This window comes from Rana temporaria, chromosome 5, assembly GCF_905171775.1.
Source record: "Rana temporaria chromosome 5, aRanTem1.1, whole genome shotgun sequence".
NCBI lineage: Eukaryota > Metazoa > Chordata > Amphibia > Anura > Ranidae > Rana > Rana temporaria.
The window spans coordinates 310,076,791-310,098,835 of NC_053493.1; the positions used below are offsets into that span (position 1 = coordinate 310,076,791).

The following is a 22,045-nucleotide window of genomic DNA, read 5'->3' on the forward strand; positions in this document are numbered from 1 at the left end:
GAAAGGGCCCTAAGGCAATTTCTTAGTTTTGGGTGGAGTGGAGAGGGATTACAACACCTGTCAGATTTTTATTGCTGCTTGTGCTCCCGTGGGTTATACCTTTTTGTCCTATTAGAAAGGGAGAGAGTGAAAGGGAAAGAAAATCCCAAATATTGTATTGTCACAACAACAGGAATCAGGGGAAATCTACCTAATCTAACCCACTTCTAATTTTCACTATGGGACAGAAACAGGACAGTGAAGGGAAATCGCCCCAATGGGACACAGATAGCAAAAAAAAAAACTTGACCCTTCCATACTCTATCCATTATGAAGAAAGTTTTGCCTTCAGTTCTACTTTAAAGCCAGCAGGTCATCACGCCCGCCAGACAATTAGCACTTTTGGCAAGGAAGTCAACAGGAAGATTTGAATTAAAAATAATTATATATATATAATTTTTTTTTATTGTCTACAAGCTACTGCCATGCTTAGCTGACAACAGGGGAGAAAATGTGCAACCTAGATGAATGTCCTCATGTAGCTAATGCTTCTCAGCCATGAATGAGTTAATTATTTTCTTATTGTTTACCAAGTCAATAATCTGAATCAGCAGGTTTGGCATTATATAGGTTGTGATTTGCTCCTGCTCTTCTTTCTAGTATAGATTCTTCAGCTCATTGCTTGTCGTATTTGTCTAGCACCGTACCAAGGAAGCCACAATTAGCATGGCTTATTATAATACATTAGTGCTACTGACGATTTTTATTTTCTCTGGTGGATTCCATCAGGTAAGTGGTTATGATGTTATTAATGGTTAATAATGGTGTAATGACATGGAGTTTATTTACTAAAAAAAAAAAAGGTACATTTCATGATCTATATCTATCTATCTGTTTATTTCAATTTATTCATTCGATTTCTAAGAACATATCACGTAAACAAAGAAAAATACACAAAATGCAGATGTGCATTGCTATAATACTATATTAGGGGTTTATTTACTAAAGGCGAATCCACTTTGCACTACAAGTGCACATGGAAGTGCAGTCACTGTAGATCTGAGGGGGACATGCAAGGAAAATAAAAAACAGCATTTTTGCTTGTACATGAATGGATGATAAAATCAGCAGAGCTTCCCCTCAGATCGAAAGCGACTGCACTTCCAGGTACACTTGTAGTGCAAAGTGGATTTTCCTTTAGTAAATTAACCCCTAATATAGTATTGTAGCAATGCACATCTGCATTTTGTGTATTTTTCTTTGTTTACATGATATGTTCTTAGAAATCTAATGAATAAATTGAAATTAGCGTATTTATCGGCGTATACCGCGCACTATTTTGCCCTGAAAATCAGGGCAAAATCGTGGGTGCGCGATATGCGCCGATACCCGCTTTCCCGCGCCGAGTTTGAATACTGCGCCGGCATATACCGAGCGCAGTACACTCGTGTATAGTCGGGCAGTCTCGGCTACACTCGCGCTCACGTCCTGTACGTCCAGGACGTCAGCGCGAGAGTAGCCGAGCATTGCCGACTATACGCGAGTGTACTGCGCTCGGTATATGCCGGCGCAGTATTCAAACTTGGCGTGGGAAACGAGCGGGGAGGATGCCGCAGAAGGACGCCGGACCCGACGAAGAGGACACCCGAAGCCGCAGACGGACGCCGGACCCGTCGAGGCCGCCGTGCAAGACACCAAACTGTAAGTACAAAAATCTTTTATTCACAGGAATTTCTGGGCAAATTTAGGGGTGCGCGCTATACCCCAATAAATACGGTGATAGATAGATAGATATAGATCATAAAAAATTACCTTTTTTTTTTTTTACTGCAGTTTTTTTTCTTGAATTATTTACTATAATGTATGTTTTGCAGCTTTTTTTGTACATGCTGTACTAAAATACGTACACAATAGCATGAAGGATTTATTGTACAATTGTTACTACAGTACAAACCTTGGATTGCGAGCATAATTGGTTCCAGAAACATGCTTGTAATCCAAAGCACTTGTATATCAAAGCATTTTTTTTACAGGGTATAAAAGAGAAGAGAGGCACCTCTAAGTGTAGCAATAAGTTGCTTAATGTTGTACCTTCATTGAATGTAACCATATTGCTACACTTGGAGGCTTCTCTCTTCTTTTCTATACTCAGTTGTGACATGACGCTACTCTTATATCAAGGCAAAATTTATTAAAACATTTCAAAATGCTCTCAAACCAAGTTACTCTTAAACCAAGGTTTTACTGTATAGACCAGTGATGGTGAACCTTGGCACCCCAGATTTTTTGGAACTACATTTCCCATGATGCTTAACTACACTGCAGAGTGCATGAGCATTACGAGAAATGTAGTTCCAAAACATCTGGGGTGCCAAGGTTCGCCATCACTGCTATAGGCTATCTACAAGGCACAGGCTGCCACTGTTTTGTGCGCCATTTGTAAGGTTTATATCCTTTCTTAGTTTTAACTATGATTATTTTTTCAGCAGTACTACAACGTAATTTTTTAGATGAGACCGACTATTTTCTGACTCTGAAACTTATTGCTAGGCACATCGGGCCATATTCCCGTAGATTTCGGGCGGGCGTCGCGTAAGCCATTTACACTCCGCCGCCCCAACCTACAGGAGCAAGTGCTGTATTCCCCAAACACTTGCTCCGTAGTTTGGGGCAGCATAGTGTAATTGGCCCGGCGTATCCCCACGTAACTCCAAGGGGGCGGTTTGTATTTAAATTAAGCGCTCCCCCGTTTCGAGCGAACTGCGCATGCGCCGGGCTAAAAATAGCCCAGTGCGCATGCTCCAGTTCTCGGCGGAAAACGTCAATGACGCCGACGTGTGCGTCATTGACGTAAAGTCGTATTCAAGAACGACTTAGTAAAACGACGTACCCGACGGGAAAAGACGACGCGGACCCAAAGCCATACTTAACATGGCATACGTGGGACTGGCGTAAGGTTACCCCTCATATAGCAGGGGTAACCTTACGCTTACGCAAACGACGTTAGCGACGGTTACGCGACGCAATTTCGTTCGGGAATCGGCGTATCAGGCTCATTTGCATAAACAAATGAGACCTGAACGTAAACGCCACCTAACGGCCGGCGGCGAATTACATTTAGGATCCGACAGTGTAAGTGTCTTACACTAGTCGAATCCTAGCCTAAATACAGCGTATCTTGTTTTGTGAATACAAAATAATGATACGCCGGCGGGAAATTCGAATTACGCCGGTGTATCAGTAGATAAACCGGCGTAACTTGTTTAAGAATATGGCCCATCATTTATACAATTCACTTAATTCACTCAACAATGTGGCTTCTAGTTTTGGTCATGTGGCTATTTTTTATGTTGTCCTAATGTACTGATTACAAGCATTCTTTTAGCTTGGAGCTGCATGGACTCAGACACCCTCTACATTGCTGGCATATTACTATTCGGTACAGCCTCACCCTGAGCAAGTTTAGCATTATATTGTAACATTCGTTCAGACGCTGTCAGGATGAGCACAAAGATGCTATTTAATATAATTAGTGAGCTGCAGCATTAGCAATGTTTCCTCATTACCTATGGCCAATCTCCTCATTAACATTACTCTTTAGGTCCAAAGTTGTTGGTTTACAGGTCAGTGGGACCAAATGCCGAGGTGTAAGTGCACATCCACAGAACTCAAAGTGAAGATTTCCTTTGTGTGTTAATTGTGTCTAAGCTATATGGTGAAAATTTACCCTTTTTCTGGATTTTTTTCCTGAAAATTAGCAGGATATTTCTTAGCATGTGAGTGTACCTAGCACTCATGTGCATACTGCCTCATAGCGATATATCTGCAATGTGGGGTATAAGGCACTGCCTCTCTACTGTGTTTTGGAGTGAGCTTTGGTGATGTCATTACGGTGCTGTTCACCGTTCTCCTTCCTGGAAGCTGACATGAGGATGCAAAACCATTCCTCTACCAAGATGGCCGCCTCCACACAGAGACAAAGAGGTTGATTAAATAAAACTGGAGAGTGCAAAATCTGGTGCATCTGTGCATAGTAGCCAATCAGCTTCTAACTTCTCTGTAGGGGCGCGCGTGCTGCCAACAACCTGGCCGTGCTGTGATTAAACACTCCATTATTTTAGCTGTCAATTGCATGGACATGCAAAGTTGTACCCAAATAAAATTGATGTCCATTTTTTCCCCACAAAGAGAGCTTCCTTTTGGTGGTATTTGATCACCTCTGCTGTTTAAATTTTGTGCGCTACAAACAAAAAAAGGGCATCAATTTCGGAAGAAAAACAATGGGCTAGATTCATGTAGATGTGCCCAGTATTACGGCGGCGCAGCGTATCGTATTTACGCTGCGCCGCCGTAAGTTTGAGAGGCAACTGCTGTATTCACAAAGCACTTTCCTCCTAACTTACGGCGGCGTAGCGTAAATGGGGCCAGCGTAAGCGCGCGTCATTCAAATGATGATGAGGGGGGCGTGTTTTATTTAAATTAAGGTTGGCCCCGCGTATTTTACGTTTTTTACGAACGGCGCATGCGCCGTTCGCGAAAGAATCTCAGTGCGCATGCTCGAAATTCCGACGCAAATCGTCATTGCTTTCGACGTGAACGTAAATTACGTCCAGCCCTATTCGCGAACGACTTATGCAAACGACGTAATAAATTCAAATTTCGAAGCGGGAACGACGTCCATACTTAACATTGGCTGCACCACCTAATAGCAGGAGCAACCTTACGTCGAAAAAGCCTAACGTAAACAACGTAAATAAATTGCGCCGGGCGTACGTACGTTTGTGAATCGGCATATCTAGGTCATTTGCATATTCTACGCCGAAAACAACAGAAGCGCCCCTATCGGCCAGCGTAATATTGCAGACAATTATACGCCGCCGTATTCAAGTTACGTCGGCGGAGGAAGCCTATTTTTTGAACGGATCTGCCTTTGAGAATCGGTGTACAGATACGACGGCGCAGATTTGAAATTACGGCGGCGTATCTGGAGATACGTCGCCGTAACAGCTACCTGAATCTAGCCCAATATTTTTAACTTTCTGCTATACAACATAAACATGGCTGGTGCCCAAGAAAAAAGACGACATGCTGCTCGATCTCCTTGCTCGCTCTGGCAGCTTCTGGTCATGGCGCTAAACACACACACACGTGTTTCACACAGTTGGTGGGAACTCCTCCCCTTTCTGCTCTTTTGGCACGTAGCTCGCAGGCTTTTCTCTTTTCTGACTCCGCCCATGGCCCACGCGGATGGCAAAGTGATCTGTACCCTTAACCCCTTTCTCTCTCTTTTAAAGCACAGTCTGATGCCGCGTACACACCATCACTTTATGTGATGAAAAAAAATGACGTTTTTAAAAACGTCACTTTAATTGACCGTGTGTGGGGGAAAACGTTGTTTTATGTCTTCTAAAAAACGACCAAAAAAAATTGAAGCATGCTTCAATTTTATGTGTCGTTTTTCAAAACGTCAACTTTTACTTCACAGAAATTGACCGTGTGTAGCAAAAACGTCGTTTAAAACGACGTTTTTTCACCCGCGCATGCCCAGAAGCTAGTTATAAAGCGAGCTTCAATGGAAAAACGTGGTGAACGTAACCTCGCTTTGCTAGAACATTGTGAGAAAAACGATGGTGTGTAGGCAACTTCGTCTTTGAAAATTGAAGTTTCAAAAACGTCATTTTTTACTTCACAGAAAATGTCGGTTTTTTTCATCACATAAAGTGATGGTGTGTACAGGGCATGACACTTCCTTGATTGCAGACTTTCAATAAAGTGAAACACGTTAATCCGGTTGTCAGAGGCAACGGCAAATAATCCCGGACGAGCCCCCACGTGTAGCACTACCCTCAAAGGAGCTGCTGGTTAGATTTGGGTTTTGCACGTTACCTCTAAGTTCGTTGTCCAGGAAAGAAAGTTTGTAGAAATTGCAATGCCCACACAAGATGTAAAATCTTCAACTGATTTATTTTTGCTGCATAAAACTTGTGAAGTAAGTAGAGAGTATACAGAGGAGGGGAAGGTTCAGGTACGCGGTACAGAATGCACAAAAAGTATCTAAAGTTCCAGTATTCACCACTCACTCCTGAGTGGGTATTGCTCACCCGGATAGACCCCTCTCACATGGCCTAGCAGCCGGAATGATGCACGGACAGTATGGAAACATACATTCTCTGCCACAGACCATCTGAGAAACAAAAATGGATAGCCAGGAATCCTCTGCCATGGGATTTAAGTCCCAAACTTCATGCCTTACAGCAAAAGAGCCTTTAAGCCGATCCGGCGAACTGTAAGACAAATTGAGTAGTGGATCCCTTTTATAAAAAGGTCACCAGGCCTATCCCGAGACATCAGCTTGCCTTGCTTGTCTCCTCCAGGGCAGGTCCTCCCCCGGTTTCCTTCGTTAAGAAGCTTCGCCCACTTGGATGGACAGCTTGGGATCCTTTCTAGAACCATAGGCCCCAGCTAGCATAGCTGGGCCTACCTGATAGGAATACAGCCTCGGACCAACGTGGTCCCGGGGCTGAAATCGCACACACGCACCACACACCAGGAGGGCCACGAGGTGAAGGACCCTGAAAAACGGCGTCTGCCCCTTAAGTATCCCTTCCCAGCATGCACAGCGGGGCACCACTCCCACTGGGCTGCTGCCGAGAAGGGTCACTCAGCACACCATGATTCGCCCAAGGTGGTAACGCCACCTACAGGCAACAAGGGAAAATTTCTATCAAGCACAACCATAGCAAAGGCTAATTTACACAGAATTAGTCAGGTCTGAGCCCAACTATTGGCTTAGACACCCCCTAAATTTAAAGTAGCGCCCCAGCCATTGGGAGCCCGGCGCTACACAATGATGGGGCAGTGTTTACTCCGATGCTGAGCCATTTTCTAATCTCACTAGCCATAGTCTGGCCCCCCTGAAGCCTGACGGATAGTGAAGTGGCCCTTTGTATTAAAAAGATTGGAGCCCCCTGATGTAGAATAAGGCATGGTAATTTAGCAATGAGAAGGAGCGATGACCAGGAAAAGGAGGCAAAGTCATCCCTCCTGTACCTGGCCTGGGCCTTATCATGTCAGCAGAAGGCTGGGCCCTGTCAGATAGGCATGATTTCTAATGACTGCCCTGCTAGTGACTACTACTTTGCCTTTTGGCTGCCTTTTTTATGGACACAGCTTCCAGACTTTAGTTTCTTTTTAAGGCTGCTTGCACATAGACATATTCGTTTACAGATGTATTATACTGAGGATTCTGCTGAAAGAAAGATCTTGAGTAAAATTCTCTGTAAAGAACTTGCATTTACACACGTATAGGCGCATAAACGTGAGCATGCATACAATTCTTTGTCATCCTCTTCTAGTTGTCAGTGTTGTAATGTAAGCACAGATACACGCATTTGGGTATATATTACTGCATTCAAATGGAAAATGTTCCAATTTTGATTTTACGGCTCTGTACTCATCACTGTATTGCTGATCGTTCCGCAGCTGTGTGCATTATTCCATAGACAACAATGTACCTGTGATTAGATCAGTAAAAAACGTGCATAAGAGGCCTAATATGGGATTATCCTTGAATGCCTGTATTTCTGGATATTCTCCCTCACTATTAAACCGTTTATCATTGTATACGTGGGGACCCACTTGAATTTGTAGGCTTTACACTTTGGGGTGTATTTATGAAATATTCTCTGAGATATTCATCCTGCAAATCTCTATGCACACCAGTTCTGTGTGAATTGGATCCCCACATCCAATTCACAATAGCAATAGCAAGAGATTGTGACCGGCTCTCTGTGTAGCCGGGTTAACATATCTCCGATGCAGCTCCAGTGCGAATTAGCACAGAAACCCTGTGCATTTTTTGGTCCGTTTCAGGTCAGCTAAAAATTGGGGCTGAAATCAGACTGATGTACCAGGATGCACAGGACCCCTGCTGGGAGCCGCATCGTTATTAGGTGTGAACCGAGCCTTAGTCCGTAGGGTTCAATATTGAGTTAGCCCACCCTTTGGGAACTCTTTTGGGAAGGCTGTCCACAAGGTTTAGGAGTGAGTCTATGGCAGGGGTCTCCAAACTATGGCCCTCCAGTTCAGGAACTACAAATTCTATCATGCCTAGTCATGTCTGTGAATGTTAGAGTTTTACAATGCCTCATGGGATGTGTAGTTCCACATAAAAAGTGCATTTGTGAGGTCAGGCACTGACATGGACGAGAAGCCCTGGCTCCCAGTCTCTACTCTAATTCATCCCAAAAGTGTTCTATCAGGTTGAGGTCAGGACTCTGTGTAGGCCAGTCAAGTTCCTCCACCCCAAATTCTCTCATCCATGTCATTGTTGACCTTGCTTTGTGCACTGGTGCACAGTCATGTTGGAACAGGAAGGGGCCATTCCCAAACTGTTCCCACAAAGTTTGCAGCATGAAATTGTCCAACATGTCTTGGTATGCCTGACGCCTTAAGAGTTCCCTTCACTGGAACAAAGGGGCCAAGCCCAACCTCTAAAAAACAACCCCACACCATAATCCCTTCTCTGCCAAACGATTTGGACCAGTGTGCAAAGCAAGGTCCAAAAAGACATGGATGAACAGGGTTTTAGGAACTTGACTGGCCTGCCCAGAGTCCTGACCTCAACCCAATAGAACACCTTTTGGATGAATTTGAGTGGGGACTGTGAGCCAGGCCTTCTCATTCACATCAGTGCATCACCCTAACAAATGCACTTCTGGAAGAATGGTCAAACATTCCCATAGACACACTGCTAAACCTTGTGGACAGAAGAGTTGAAGCTGTTATAGCTAACAAGGGTGGGCCAACTCATTATTGAACCCTACAGACTAAGGGCTCTTTCACACTGGCGGCCCGTTCAGGTCCGCCTGCCAGTTTTTTTGGCGGACCTGAACGGGCGCTCGATGCTCCTCTATGGAGCCGCGGATGTCAGCGGTGACATGCCCGCTGACATCCGACCCGCTCCGATCCGCCAAAGTGCGACGGAGGAAAAACCTACTTTTCCATCCGTCTGGCGGATCGGATCGGGTGAACACGGACATAGGGGAGAGTGGAGGAAAGACAGGGTGGCCCTGCACAGTGTGCGGGGACCGCCCTGTCATCCGACGGCTCAGCGGGGATCAACGGAGCAAAGTTCATGTGCGTGTAAAGGCAGGTGTCCCCATACTTTTGGTAATATAGTGTATGTCCTAGTAACATTTGATTTTGCTGGCATTCACACAGATTAAAAATAAAATAAAAAAACATACATTTTTGCAAGATCAATAACATGTTTTCCAAATACATCCCCTAGAGTCTAAATGCTACTATGTACATCATCTGGTTTACATATACTGTGCACACAAATCTGCTTATTTGTCCTCCTTAAAAAAAAACGATTTTCTCCCATTTTAAGGCACAAGGCACACATGGGGAAGCGGATTCCAAGTGTCCTCTGATGGTGAAGGTTCTGGATGCTGTGAGGGGAATCCCAGTAGCCAAACTGCCAGTGAAAGTGTTTAAACAGAATGAAGATAAGAGCTGGGGTCTGATCTCTTCTGGGTGAGCCGGCCACTTCATCTTCAGAATAAATAAATGAATACATTTCTTATGTCTTCTACTCTATATTTTAACCATATTCATTGCTAACAGCACAAATATCACCCTGTATAAACACAAAATGCAACATAAAGCTGGATATTACACAACTTTAGTAACCATTTTTTCCCCCAGAACTACGTCATCTGATGGGGAAATCCATAACCTCATTACTGAAGAACAGTTTGTAGAAGGAATTTATAAGCTGGAATTTGCAACTAAACGATATTGGAGCAAGCTTGGTCTATCGCCATTCCATGAATATGTTGACGTAAGCTGATGTTTTGATGTCACTAATGACAGGGGGATTTGCCAATGTGTTATTATGATATTATCATGATTTCTATGGGGTTCACGTAAAGATGGTATGTCAGATTAAAAATATGAAAGCTGCATTTGGCATTTGGCATTTGGCATTTGTTTTCAACTGCTGGAGATGGTAGTTTTTACATTGGGCTCCTAGCACTAAGGACCAGTGTGAATGGTGTAGCTGACCAATATTCTACCCTCTCCAAAAATACTGATCCTGGCCGGCAAAACGGCTTGTGTATTAGCCGTTTTTCTTGGATTCAGCCTAAAATCCAATAGAAGTATATAGCATTGTCCAAATCTGGCCATCTGGCCAAATGCTGGGGCAAAAATAATATAAGTCAATACATCACATATAAATAAATATATCAAACCAATAGTAAAATTCAAGTTCATGAAGTCAGTGTTATCATGCCAAGAAAGATGTGCAAAATCAAAAACTAATTCTGCAGATGATAAATAGTCCCAATGAAGATGGTGAGTTAAAACCATGCTCAACACCTAGGCCTCGTACACACGACCGGTTTTCTTGGCAAAAACCAGCAAGAAAACTGCTGGCAGAGCTTTCTTGCAGAGAAAACCGTTTGTGTGTATGAGGCTTTCAGGTTTCTCGTCAGGAAATCTGGCCAGAATCTCGACGAGAAAAATAGAGAACCTGCGCTTTTTTTTTCTCGTCGAGATTCTTGTTGGCCTGTTTCCCGGCGAGAAACCCGAGAGTGTGTATACTTACCTGTCGCCGTGGAAACCCGCGCATGCTCGAAATGACTTTGACGCATGCGCCGTAGCTTTCACGGTAGGGTGAAGCTAGTTGGCGGCGACGGCATCGAATGTGACGAGCGAATGCTCGTCGTACGCGATGACGTCACTGCGTTCTTGCCTTTCAAGAAAACCACGGTTCTTTTGAAAAGGTTAGTGTGTACACTCAGGCGGCAAGAGATTTTTTCCAAGGATCTCGTCAGGGAAAACAAAGTTTTTTTCCTGACGAGATTCTTGCCCATGTGTACAGGGCTTTACACTTCATAATTTCCTAGTGCTGCAAGTGTTCATCACCAAAGGCTCATTGGAGCAACCGTGACTCTTACGACGAAACATATATTAAGCGGAGGATATAGCGGTGACGTCAGCACACACGCCGGGGCATAAAACAAGAAATTGGTCGCAAAACTGGAACTCCAACTTATCTTGATGTCATCTTTATTGTCAAAAGGGTCAGACAAATACATGCAATGGTAGATGCGTTTCACAAGCGATAGCTTGTGAAACGCGTCTACCATTGCCTGTATTTGTCTGACCCTTTTGACAATAAAGATGACATTAAGATAAATTGGAGTTCCAGTGTGCGACCAATTTCTTGTTTTATTCATCTTCTACGGTGGGGAGCCGAGGTCTGCACCTGTGATCTACCCTGCACCTGATTCTGCCTGGAGCGGTTTGCTTCTCCTTGTTCTTTACACACACCGGGGCGTTGGATCATAATCTGTATCGAATGCCTGTTGTTTTTTATACACTTGTGAATATTTGCTATTTTAATCAATGGTGGACGTTGCGTAATGAATATTTCTTCCCTTTTCTCACACGCATCTTGCTCCATTTAACCATGTGGGACTAACACTATGTGGAGAGATATGGAGAGCCATAATGGGGGAACGCATATCTCATGGGCCTCTTGATGGGAGTTATGCATCATACCTGTAGTGAGGGGTACTCTCACAAAAGCGGGGCTAGAACTTGACAAGGTCTAAATATCGGGTAAGAAGCCAACTTGCACAGTTTTGGAGTGAAGCACTTTTTGGTGATCACTTGCAGCACTCAGAAATTATTAAGTACATGTGTTAAACACAGTTTTAGAATTACCAGCTTAACGGGGACTATTTATCGTCTGCAAAATTATTTTTTGATTTGATTTTTCACATCTTTCTTGGCATGATAATACGGACTTCATGAACTTGAATTTTACTTTATTTGTTTGATATACAGTATTTGTTTATTTATATGCAATGTATTTATTTATAGTGCTGTGAAAAAGTATTCATACCCCCTTGAAATGTTCCACATTTTGTCACGTTACAACCAAAATCATAAATGTATTTTATTGGGATTTCATGTGATAGACCAACACAAAGTGGCACATAATTGTGAAGTGGAAGGAAAATTATAAATGGTTTTCAAAATGTTTTAAAAATAAATATCTGAAAAGTGTGGTGTGCATTTGTATTTAGCCCCCTTTACTCTGATACCCCTAACTAAAATCTAGTGGAACCAATTGCCTTCAAATGTCACCTAATTAGTAAATAGAGTCCACCTGTGTGTAATTTAACCTCAGCATAAATACAGCTGTTCTGTGAAGCCCTTAGACCAGGGGTGTCGAACTTAATTTCATCGTGGGCCACATCAGCATTATGATTGTCCTCAAAAGGGCCGGTTGTATCTGTTAGATTAGATGTCAAGAGCCACCCCACCATCAGAAGTTGAGTCCCCCACTCTCCCTTACATTACAAAAAATCCCAAGCTTTGAACTTCTCATGGAGCAATGTTCAATCCATCATCCGAAAATGGAAAGAGTATGGCACAACTGAAATCCGACCAAGACATGGCCTTCCACCCAAACTGACAGGCTGGGCAAGGAGAGCATTAAAAAGAGAAGAAGCTCATGGTAAATCTGGAGGAGCTGCAGAGATCCACAGCTCAGGTGGGAGAATCTGTCCACAGGACAACTATTAGTCGTGCACTTTAAAAATCTGGTCTTTATGGAAGGGTGGAAAGAAGAAAGCCATTGTTGAAAGAAAGCCATAAGAAGTCCTGTTTGCAGCTTGCGAGAAGCAATGTGGAGGACACAGCAAACAAGTGGAAGAAGGTGCTCTGGTCAGATGAGACCAAAATTTAACTTTTTGGCTTAAAAGCAAAATTCTATGTGTGGTGGAAAACTAACACTACACATACCCTGAATATACCACCCCCACTATGAAACATGGTGGTGGCAGCATCATGTTGTGGAAATGCTTTTCTTCAGCAGGGACAGGGAAGCTGGGCAGAGTTGATGGGAAGATGGATGAAGCCAAATATAGAACAATTTTAGAAGAAAACCTGTTAGGCCTTGTACACACGGTCGTCCCAAACCAATGAGAATGGTCCGACAGGCCATTTCCATCGGTTCACCGCTCAAGTGGCCAGACGGCCTGATATGCGTACACATCATCAGTTCAAATTCCGATCGGGTCAGAACGCGGTGACGTAAAACACACGACGTGCTGAAAAAAACGAAGTTCAATGCTTCCAAGCATGCGTCGACTTGATTCCGAGCAGGCGCGGGTTTTGAACCGATTCTTTTGTGTACTAACCATCGGTTTGGACCGATTGGGCAGCGGTCCATCGGTTCGATTTTAAAGCATGTTTTAAAATTGTGGACCGAAGGACAATAGACCGATGTGCCATACACACGGACGGTTTGGACCGATGAAACTGAACTTCGGTCCATTCTCATCGGTTTGGAACGACCGTGTGTACGCGGCCTTAGAGTCTGCAAAAGACTTGAGACTGGGGTGGAGGTTCACCGTCCAGCAGGACAACAACCCTAAACATACATCCGGAGCTACAATAGAATGGTTTAGATCGAAGCAAATTCATGCGTTAGAATGGCCCAGTCAAAGTCCAGACCTAAGTCCAATTGAGAATCTGTGGTAAGACTTGAAAATTGCTGTTTGTAGACGCTCTCCATCCAATCTGACAGAGATTGAGCTATTTTGCAAAGAAGAATGAGCTATTTTGCAAAGAAGAATGGGCAAAAATGTCACTCTCTAGATGTGCAAAACTGGTAGAGACATCCCCAAAACGATTGGTAGCTGTAATTGTAGCGAAAGGTGGTTCTACAAATGATTGACTCGGGGGGCTGAATATAAATGCACGCCACACTTTTCACATGATTATTTGTAAAAAAAACATTAAAACACATTTATAATTTTCCTTACACTTTACAACTATTTTATACTTTGTATTGGTCTATCACATAAAATCCCAATAAAAGTTTAAGTTTAAGTTTTTGGTTGTAACATGACAAAATGTAGAAAATTTCAATGGGTATGAATACTTTTTCAAGGCACTGTACAATGTAGATCCTTCCCTTCCCTCATACACATACAATGTAGTGCCTTGCCTCCCCTCACACTCATATACAATGTAGATCCTTGCCTCCCCTCCCCTCACACACACATAAAATGTAGTGCCTCCCCTCCCACACACATACAATGTAGTGCCTTGCCTCCCCTCCCCTCCCACACACATACAATATACAGTAGTGCCTTGCCTCCCCTCCCCTCACACTCACATACAATGTAGATCCTTGTCTCCCCTCATACACATACAATGTAGATACTTGTCTCCCCTCATACACATACAATGTAGTGCCTCCCCTCCCCTCCCCTCACACACACATACAATGTAGTGCCTCCCCTCCCCTCCCCTCACACACACCCAATGTAGATCCTTGTCTCCCCTCACACACATACAATGTAGATCCTTGCCTCCCCTCCCCTCACACACACATACAATGTAGATCCCTGCTTCCCCTCCCCTCACACACACATACAATGTAGTGCCTCCCCTCCCCTCCCCTCACACACACCCAATGTAGATCCTTGTCTCCCCCCACACACATACAATGTAGTGCCTTGCCTCCCCTCCCCTCCCACACACATACAATATACAGTAGTGCCTTGCCTCCCCTCCCCTCACACTCACATACAATGTAGATCCTTGTCTCCCCTCATACACATACAATGTAGATCCTTGTCTCCCCTCATACACATACAATGTAGTGCCTCCCCTCCCCTCCCCTCCCCTCACACACACATACAATGTAGTGCCTCCCCTCCCCTCCCCTCACACACACCCAATGTAGATCCTTGTCTCCCCTCACACACATACAATGTAGATCCTTGCCTCCCCTCCCCTCACACACACATACAATGTAGATCCCTGCTTCCCCTCCCCTCACACACACATACAATGTAGTGCCTCCCCTCCCCTCCCCTCACACACACATACAATGTAGTGCTTCCCCTCCCCTCCCCTCACACACACCCAATGTAGATCCTTGTCTCCCCTCACACACATACAATGTAGATCCTTGCCTCCCCTCCCCTCACACACACATACAATGTAGATCCCTGCTTCCCCTCCCCTCACACACACATACAATGTAGATTCTTGTCTCCCCCTCAGACACATACGATGTAGATCCTTGTCTCCCCTCATACACATACAATGTAGTGCCTCCCCTCACACTCACATGCAATGTTGATCCTGAAAAATATTAAACAAAAGTTGGGCAGTCACAGCCCTGGGACCCCAGGCACTTAACTGGAGATGTGGGGAATGTGCCATGGGTACCCAGTGCTAGCAGCATTTTGTGAAGTATCTTTTGTTAAACAAATGAATCTGTGAAGAGTTATAAAAAGAAAATATCTATTCTGTCCAGCTTTTGTCCATCACTATGAGCCCTTCTAAGGCAATTGAAGTGACTTACCAAAACCAATAAGATAGATTTTTGAATACCAGATAAAACAGGAAATACGTTAAACTCTCCCAATTTGTTGTATATTTCTCAGGTGTCTGACAGAACAGGATGTGAGGGGTTATTTCCTGCCCAAGTGACAGATGTCACATAGAACAGGAAAAGGAGAGACATTTAATTTATAGAGGCACAGACAGCAAAAAACCTCTGCAATGGGGTCACGGGGTCACAGCAATGGTTTAAAACCACACAGCCATGACTGATCCACTGTTCATTTCTCTCTTCAAAAAAAACATAACTTCAGAAGGTATAACAGAAAACACCATTAAGGCCAGCCCCACACATTTGAACATGCCCAACATGTAACAAAATATACAAAAAGAACCCATGTTGTTTTCATTAATTAGTTATTTAATTTCCTCTCTTTTTTTTGGAGGAAAGGTAAGTATGACAAAGCCATGCAACAAGGGCGGGCAGGAGGGTGGCACTTGTTCTCTCCTGAAGATGTACAGACTGAAGGGACCAGTAGATCACAAGGTCCTATGTGACCAGGCAGACCCCTTATCACTCACTCTGCCAATAAACTGACAACTAATTTGTGCCATCTCTTTCCCCCCCACCCTTCACCCATACACTTGACCCTTTTGCTGCCAATCCTAATTCTGAGGAATAATGGCCCATCATTGGTTTTAGTGGGAGGAATAGTGCCCCACAGTTGGTGTCAGTGGTAGGAATTATGCCCCGTTGTTAATGCAAGAGGGAGGACTAGTGCCCCAAGGCCCGGATAAAGGCAAGCAAAGAGCCGCATCCGGCCCCCGGGCCGCAGTTTGGAGACTACTGATATAGAGATTATAATGTAACATGTTGGTTTGCTCTGTTTGCTGCAGGTTGTGTTTACTGCGAATGATGCTGGACACCGTCACTACACCATCGCTGTGCTCCTTACTCCATATTCCTTCTCTACAACTGCTGTGGTCAGCGATCTCAAGGAAATCCATGCTTAATTTATGACGAGCCATCTTTGCTTATTACACGTGTTATGTTTTGTAGCTTTTGTTATTGTTTTGTATCCTTTCAAACTCTAATTCCAGGTTTAGGTTATGTTAACCATGGTGTTAAATAAAGTTTTCTTCACATGACAAACAGATAAGTAATTGTGTCACTGTGGATAATTTTGTTGCCTAACAACACAATTATCATGTTCTTATGGGTGATCCATTATCAGCAAAACCAGGTTTTGTTTGCTTTTGATCAGTGAGTTTGTATCAGCATTTGTGCTTACTAAAGCAACTTGTTCACTAAAATCAAAGTGGCCGTAAAAGATGCCCCTGCAAAGAAGATATAAATTACACTGATACCTCGATGCCCACGTGTCAGATGCCTATGCCCCTGATCAACTCAGTGGTTCCTGGGAGTCCAGGAAGTCAAATTGGAAGGGTTGGTTCCTGTTGTCATGTTTTCATCACTATAGTTGCAGTTAGCAATGTGGATAGTGGAATATGTATATATACTGTATACTATCTTCTTTGATGCAACATCATATATAAGGCACTTTGTGGATATCATCTGCTTTATGAAAGTAAGGTCATTAAAGTGTGTTAATAAAAGACAAGTGGGGGATCAGGAAAAAAAAATGTCCCCAGCTTGAGCAAATTGGAACATGCTTTATTGGGTTTCTTCTAGATCAGGGGTCTCAAACTCAAATTACCTGAGGGCCACAAGACAAGTTTTCATATGCCATGGGGGGCCGCATGCAAACTTTCAAACTTAAAAAACAACAGTACTGGTGTCAGCGAGCGCATTATTACCACCAGCACTGGTGTAAGGCAGGGTTTGACAAATTTGCTTGGAATCTAGGAGCCAGCTAAAAAAGTTAGGAGCCAGAAAACGCACCCCGTCCCAACGGGCTTGCGCGCAGAAGCGAACACATACGCGAGCAGTGCCCGCATATGTAAACGGTGTTCAAACCACACATGTGAGGTATCGCCGCGATTGGTAGAGTGAGAGCAATAATTCTAGCACTAGACCTCCTCTGTAACTTAAAACATGCAACCTGTAGATTTTTTTAAACGTCACCTATGAAGATTTTAAAGGGTAAAAAAGTTTGTCGGCATTCCACAAGCGGACGCAATTTTGAAGCGTGACATGTTGGGTATGAATTTACTCGGCGTAACATTATCTTTCATAATATTAAAAAAAATGGGGATAACTTTACTGTTGTCTTATTTTTTAATTAAAAAAAAGTGTAATTTTTTCCCAAAAAAGTGCGCTTGTAAGACCGCTGCGCAAATACGGCGTAACAGAAAGTATTTCAACGATCGCCATTTTATTCTCTAGGGTGTTAGGATAAAAAATATATATAATGTTTGGGAGTTCTAATTAGAGGGAAGAAGATGGCAGTGAAAATAGTGTAAAATGACATTAGAATTGCTGTTTAACTTGTAATGCTTAACTTGTAATACCAACGGCCACCACCAGATGGTGCCAGCTCACATCTGGTGGTAATAACTTGTAATACCAACGGCTCACCAGCAGATAGCACCAGCTCACAAAAAAAATAATTTTTTTTTTTTTTTTTTTTTTTTTACTCTTTGCTCCCCCCACTTCCACCCTGCCTGCGGGCCATTTATAACTGGTCCGCAGGCCGGTACTTTGAGACCACTGTTCTAGATCAACTGTGGGTATAGGATAGTATATGGAGTGGGGATATACTGCGCTACTAAACACGTGATCATAAACAATAAGCATAAAAATAAAAATAAATGCAGCAGCTCATAATGTGAGACCACACATTCAAACAATGGAAGAGCTGCGCAAAAAAACGTGATGAAGGAGCAATATTAACAGATCTAAACACTACAATCTGTATTAATCACAAATGAACAGTGAAAAATATATATGAAGAAGTGCATAGACAGTCCAAAATTAAAATCGTGAAAAACGATGAAAATCTTAACAAGTCCAATCGTTGGTGAATCGATATGGCAAACCAATTAAAAACTTGCACCGTGTGAAAGCCAGTGGAGAAAAACTTGAGTGAAAAAAACACAATGTGTCAGCAATAACACAAGTGCACCACTACCTATAGGGTTATATGCTTACCAGAGGTAAGCTGTACCAGGCTGAAATGTTGGATCGTACTCCTGATGACAGCAATCTCCAATCTCAGGGAACCGAAGCTTCAGGTGTTATGAACTCAATAGCCACAATGGCCACAAAACTCAGCATCAATGACCAGAGATGCCTTCTCCAGTAAGATCAAGACTTAGGAAACGTGGTGCAGGCTTTGCTGACTCCATGTGGACCATCCAGTGGAAAAGAGATGAAATCATCTTTTTTCCACTGCACAGTCCACATGGAGTCAGCTAAGCCTGCACCACGTTTCCTAAGTCTTGATGCTCCTGGGACAGCTTCGCTGGTCATTGATGCTGGAGGTGTAAATGGTATTTCAACACAACCAAGACAGCTGTTATACAATATGAGATAAATGGTGATTAATGTTCAGATAATATTCACATACATTTCTATGCAAGCTCTATATTACAAGATATACAGTGCCTTGCAAAAGTATTCGGCCCCCTTGAACTTTGCGACCTTTTGCCACATTTCAGGCTTCAAACATAAAGATATAAAACTAAAGGTCGACCGATATGGGTTTTTCTCTGGCCGATACCGATGCCGATAATTTAAAATTGGGGCGGCCGATCTAGGTTGGGGAGGAGGTTATTGTTTAGGGTGGAGAGGTGGAGTGCAGCCTATCAGTGCCCATCAATGTAGCCCACTAGTGCAGCCTATCAGTGCCACCTCATTAGTGTCCACCAGTTCAGCCTGTCAGTGCAACCTCATCAGTGCCTACCAGTTCAGCCCATTAGTGTCCATCAGTGCCACCTCATTAGTGCCCACCAGTGCAGCCCATCAGTGCCACCTCATAATTATTAAAAAAAATACAATCTTAGTCATTTTAAGGAGGGGGGTACAGAGAGGTGGTTGTGGAGGAGGGGGGTACAGAGAGGTGGTTGTGGAGGAGGGGGTACGGAGAGGTGGCTGTAAAGCTACCTCTCTGTACCCCCTCCTCTATAGCCACCTCTCTGTACCCCCTCCTCTATAGCCACCTCTCTGTACCCCCCTCCTCTACAGCCACCTCTCTGTACCCGCCTCCTCCACAGCCACCTCTCTCTGTACCCGCCTCCTCCACAGCCATGTATTGTGAAGAGGGGTGGATGGTGCTGGGCGTGGGTGGGGATGCATTGTGGAGAGGGGTGGGTGGAGAAGCGATGTGGAGAGGGGTGGGTGGAGATGCGATGTGGAGAGGGGTGGGTGGAGATGCGATGTGGAGAGGGGTGGGTGGAGATGCGTTGTGGAGAGGGGTGGTGCTGGGCGTGGGTGGGGATGCATTGTGGAGAGGGGTGGGTGGGGATGCATTGTGGAGTGGGATGGATGGTGCTGGGCGTGGGTGGGGATGCGTTGTGGAGAGGGGTGGGTGGGGATGCATTGTGGAGTGGGATGGATGGTGCTGGGCGTGGGTGGGGATGCGTTGTGGTGATGCGTTGTGGAGAGGGGTGGGTGGGAATGTGTTGTGGAGAGGGATGGGTGGTGCTAGGCGTGGGTGGTGCGGCGTTGTGGTAACGAAGATAATTGATTTGCAGTGCATTGTGAAAATGAATGAGGATGAGAGTTACATTGTGAAGAGGATCTCCACAATGTAACTCTGATATACACCCAGAGTCATCCTTCCTCATCCATTTTCTCAATGCCAGCCTCAGCCAGGTTTCACTTTAAAAAGACATTAATAAATAAATTCTGCAGGGGGGCACAGTAGCACACAATTTTAGGCAACTTACCCTCCATACATGCTGGTATCATAATCTATCTGCATGCACCTGATAGGCTAGGTGCATGCAGATGAGCTGAGCAGCCAATCATTGATTAGAACTAGAGTGTAATGCAAGCTGACTCCGCCTCAGCAGGGACAGGAGACAGAGCTATTGCTGGCTACGATCTCCTGCTGGGGGAGTTACTTAGTCAGGCGGCAGTTGTTGTTTCTCCCTAATACAGCACGCCGAGGGAGGGGGCGGGGCCAATGGTTGTTTCTCCCTTACACAGCACGGAGAGGGAGTGGGCTGGCCAATGATGTTTCTCCCTAACACAGCACGCCAAGGGAGGGGGCGGACGGCGCAATGCCATTGAAATCTCTCATTATGTTCTGTAGCCATGCGGATGGAGGATTACATGAATGCGGGAGCGGGGGCACTGGTGACTGGTCAGTACAGTACTGCAGGGCAGGCGGCATGCGGGACCGGATATAGTAGCTGCAAATCGGCCGATTTTTCCACAATAATCGGCCGATGCCGATTTCACAAAAACGGCCAAATATCGGTCGATATATCGGCCGACCGTTATATCGGTTGACCTCTATATAAAACTGTAATTTATTTTTGAAGAATCAACAACAAGTGGGACACATTAATGAAGTGGAACGAAACTTATTAGATACTTCAAACTTTTTTTAAAAATAAAAAACTGAAAAATTGGGCGTGCAAAATTATTCAGCCCCTTTACTTTCAGTGCAGCAAACTCTCTCCAGAAGTTCAGTGAGGATCTCTGAATGATCCAATGTTGACCTAAATGACTAATGATGATAAATAGAATCCACCTGTGTGTCATCAAGTCTCCGTATAAATGCACCTGCACTGTGATAGTCTCAGAGGTCCGTTTAAAGCGCAGAGAGCATCATGAAGAACAAGGAACACACCAGACAGGTCCGAGATTCTGTTGTAGAGACGTTTAAAGCCGGATTTGGATACAAAAAGAATTACCAAGCTTTAAACATCCCAAGGAGCACTGTGCAAGCGATAATATTGAAATGGAAGGAGTATCAGACCACTGCAAATCTACGAAGACCTGGCCGTCCCTCTAAACTTTCAGCTCATACAAGGAGAAGACTTTTTTTTACATACGGTACTGTAATCTATAAGATTACAGTATACTGTATGTATAGTGTTTGTTTACTTTTTTGAATTTGGCGCCGTTCTCTGCCCCCATGCGTCGTAACGTCGCAGGGAACGGAGATCGGCGGCACAGGAGGATGCTGTGTGAATCGAGCGAGGTCCCGCTCGCTCACACAGCGCGGTGACATCGCTGGATCCAGGAGAATGTAAGCCAGCGCGTGCTGCAGGCTCTGCATATATACCCCGAGCGTGACTCGGGGTTACCGATTTTAGCCAAAAAAATTAACCCAGAGTCACGCTCGGGAATACCGCCAGGAGGGTTAAAGGAACCTATTTAGAAAAAAAAATCTTTACCCCTAATGTGCCACCTTTCTGAGCTTTAGGCTAATTCCCTCAGCCCTTTGTATACCTGGTTCAGTCTCATGCCTTAAGAGTTTCCTGATTCTCAGTAAATCTGTCCTCAAATTACACTCTTGAATCTGTAGGGAGCCTAGGGTCTTGCAAAGCGGTTTATCTCTATTATGCCCATTACGCATTCATCCATCTGCTTACATTTTTCAGGAGTACCATTATTTCTATAGTCACCCATAGAAACCAAACCATCAACATTCATCAGTAAATTGTACTTTGTATCATTGTCTGACACATCAACACTATTATCAGAATTCTTTTCACTTTTGGGCAGGGAAGTTTCTGGAGAGAAAATGCACACAGTGGAATAGTT

General features: G+C 44.1%; 1 protein-coding gene across 1 annotated transcript; it reads left to right on the forward strand.

The window, feature by feature from the left end:
* The first annotated feature begins 619 nt into the window (after positions 1 to 619).
* TTR (transthyretin) lies at positions 620 to 16,523 on the forward strand. The gene is made up of 4 exons (XM_040354111.1): positions 620 to 768; positions 9,374 to 9,519; positions 9,691 to 9,826; positions 16,261 to 16,523. The coding sequence occupies exons 1-4, from the start codon at positions 706 to 708 to the stop codon at positions 16,375 to 16,377; spliced, it is 462 nt and encodes a 153-aa protein (XP_040210045.1). The 5' UTR covers positions 620 to 705; the 3' UTR covers positions 16,378 to 16,523.
* The last annotated feature ends 5,522 nt before the right edge of the window (positions 16,524 to 22,045 follow it).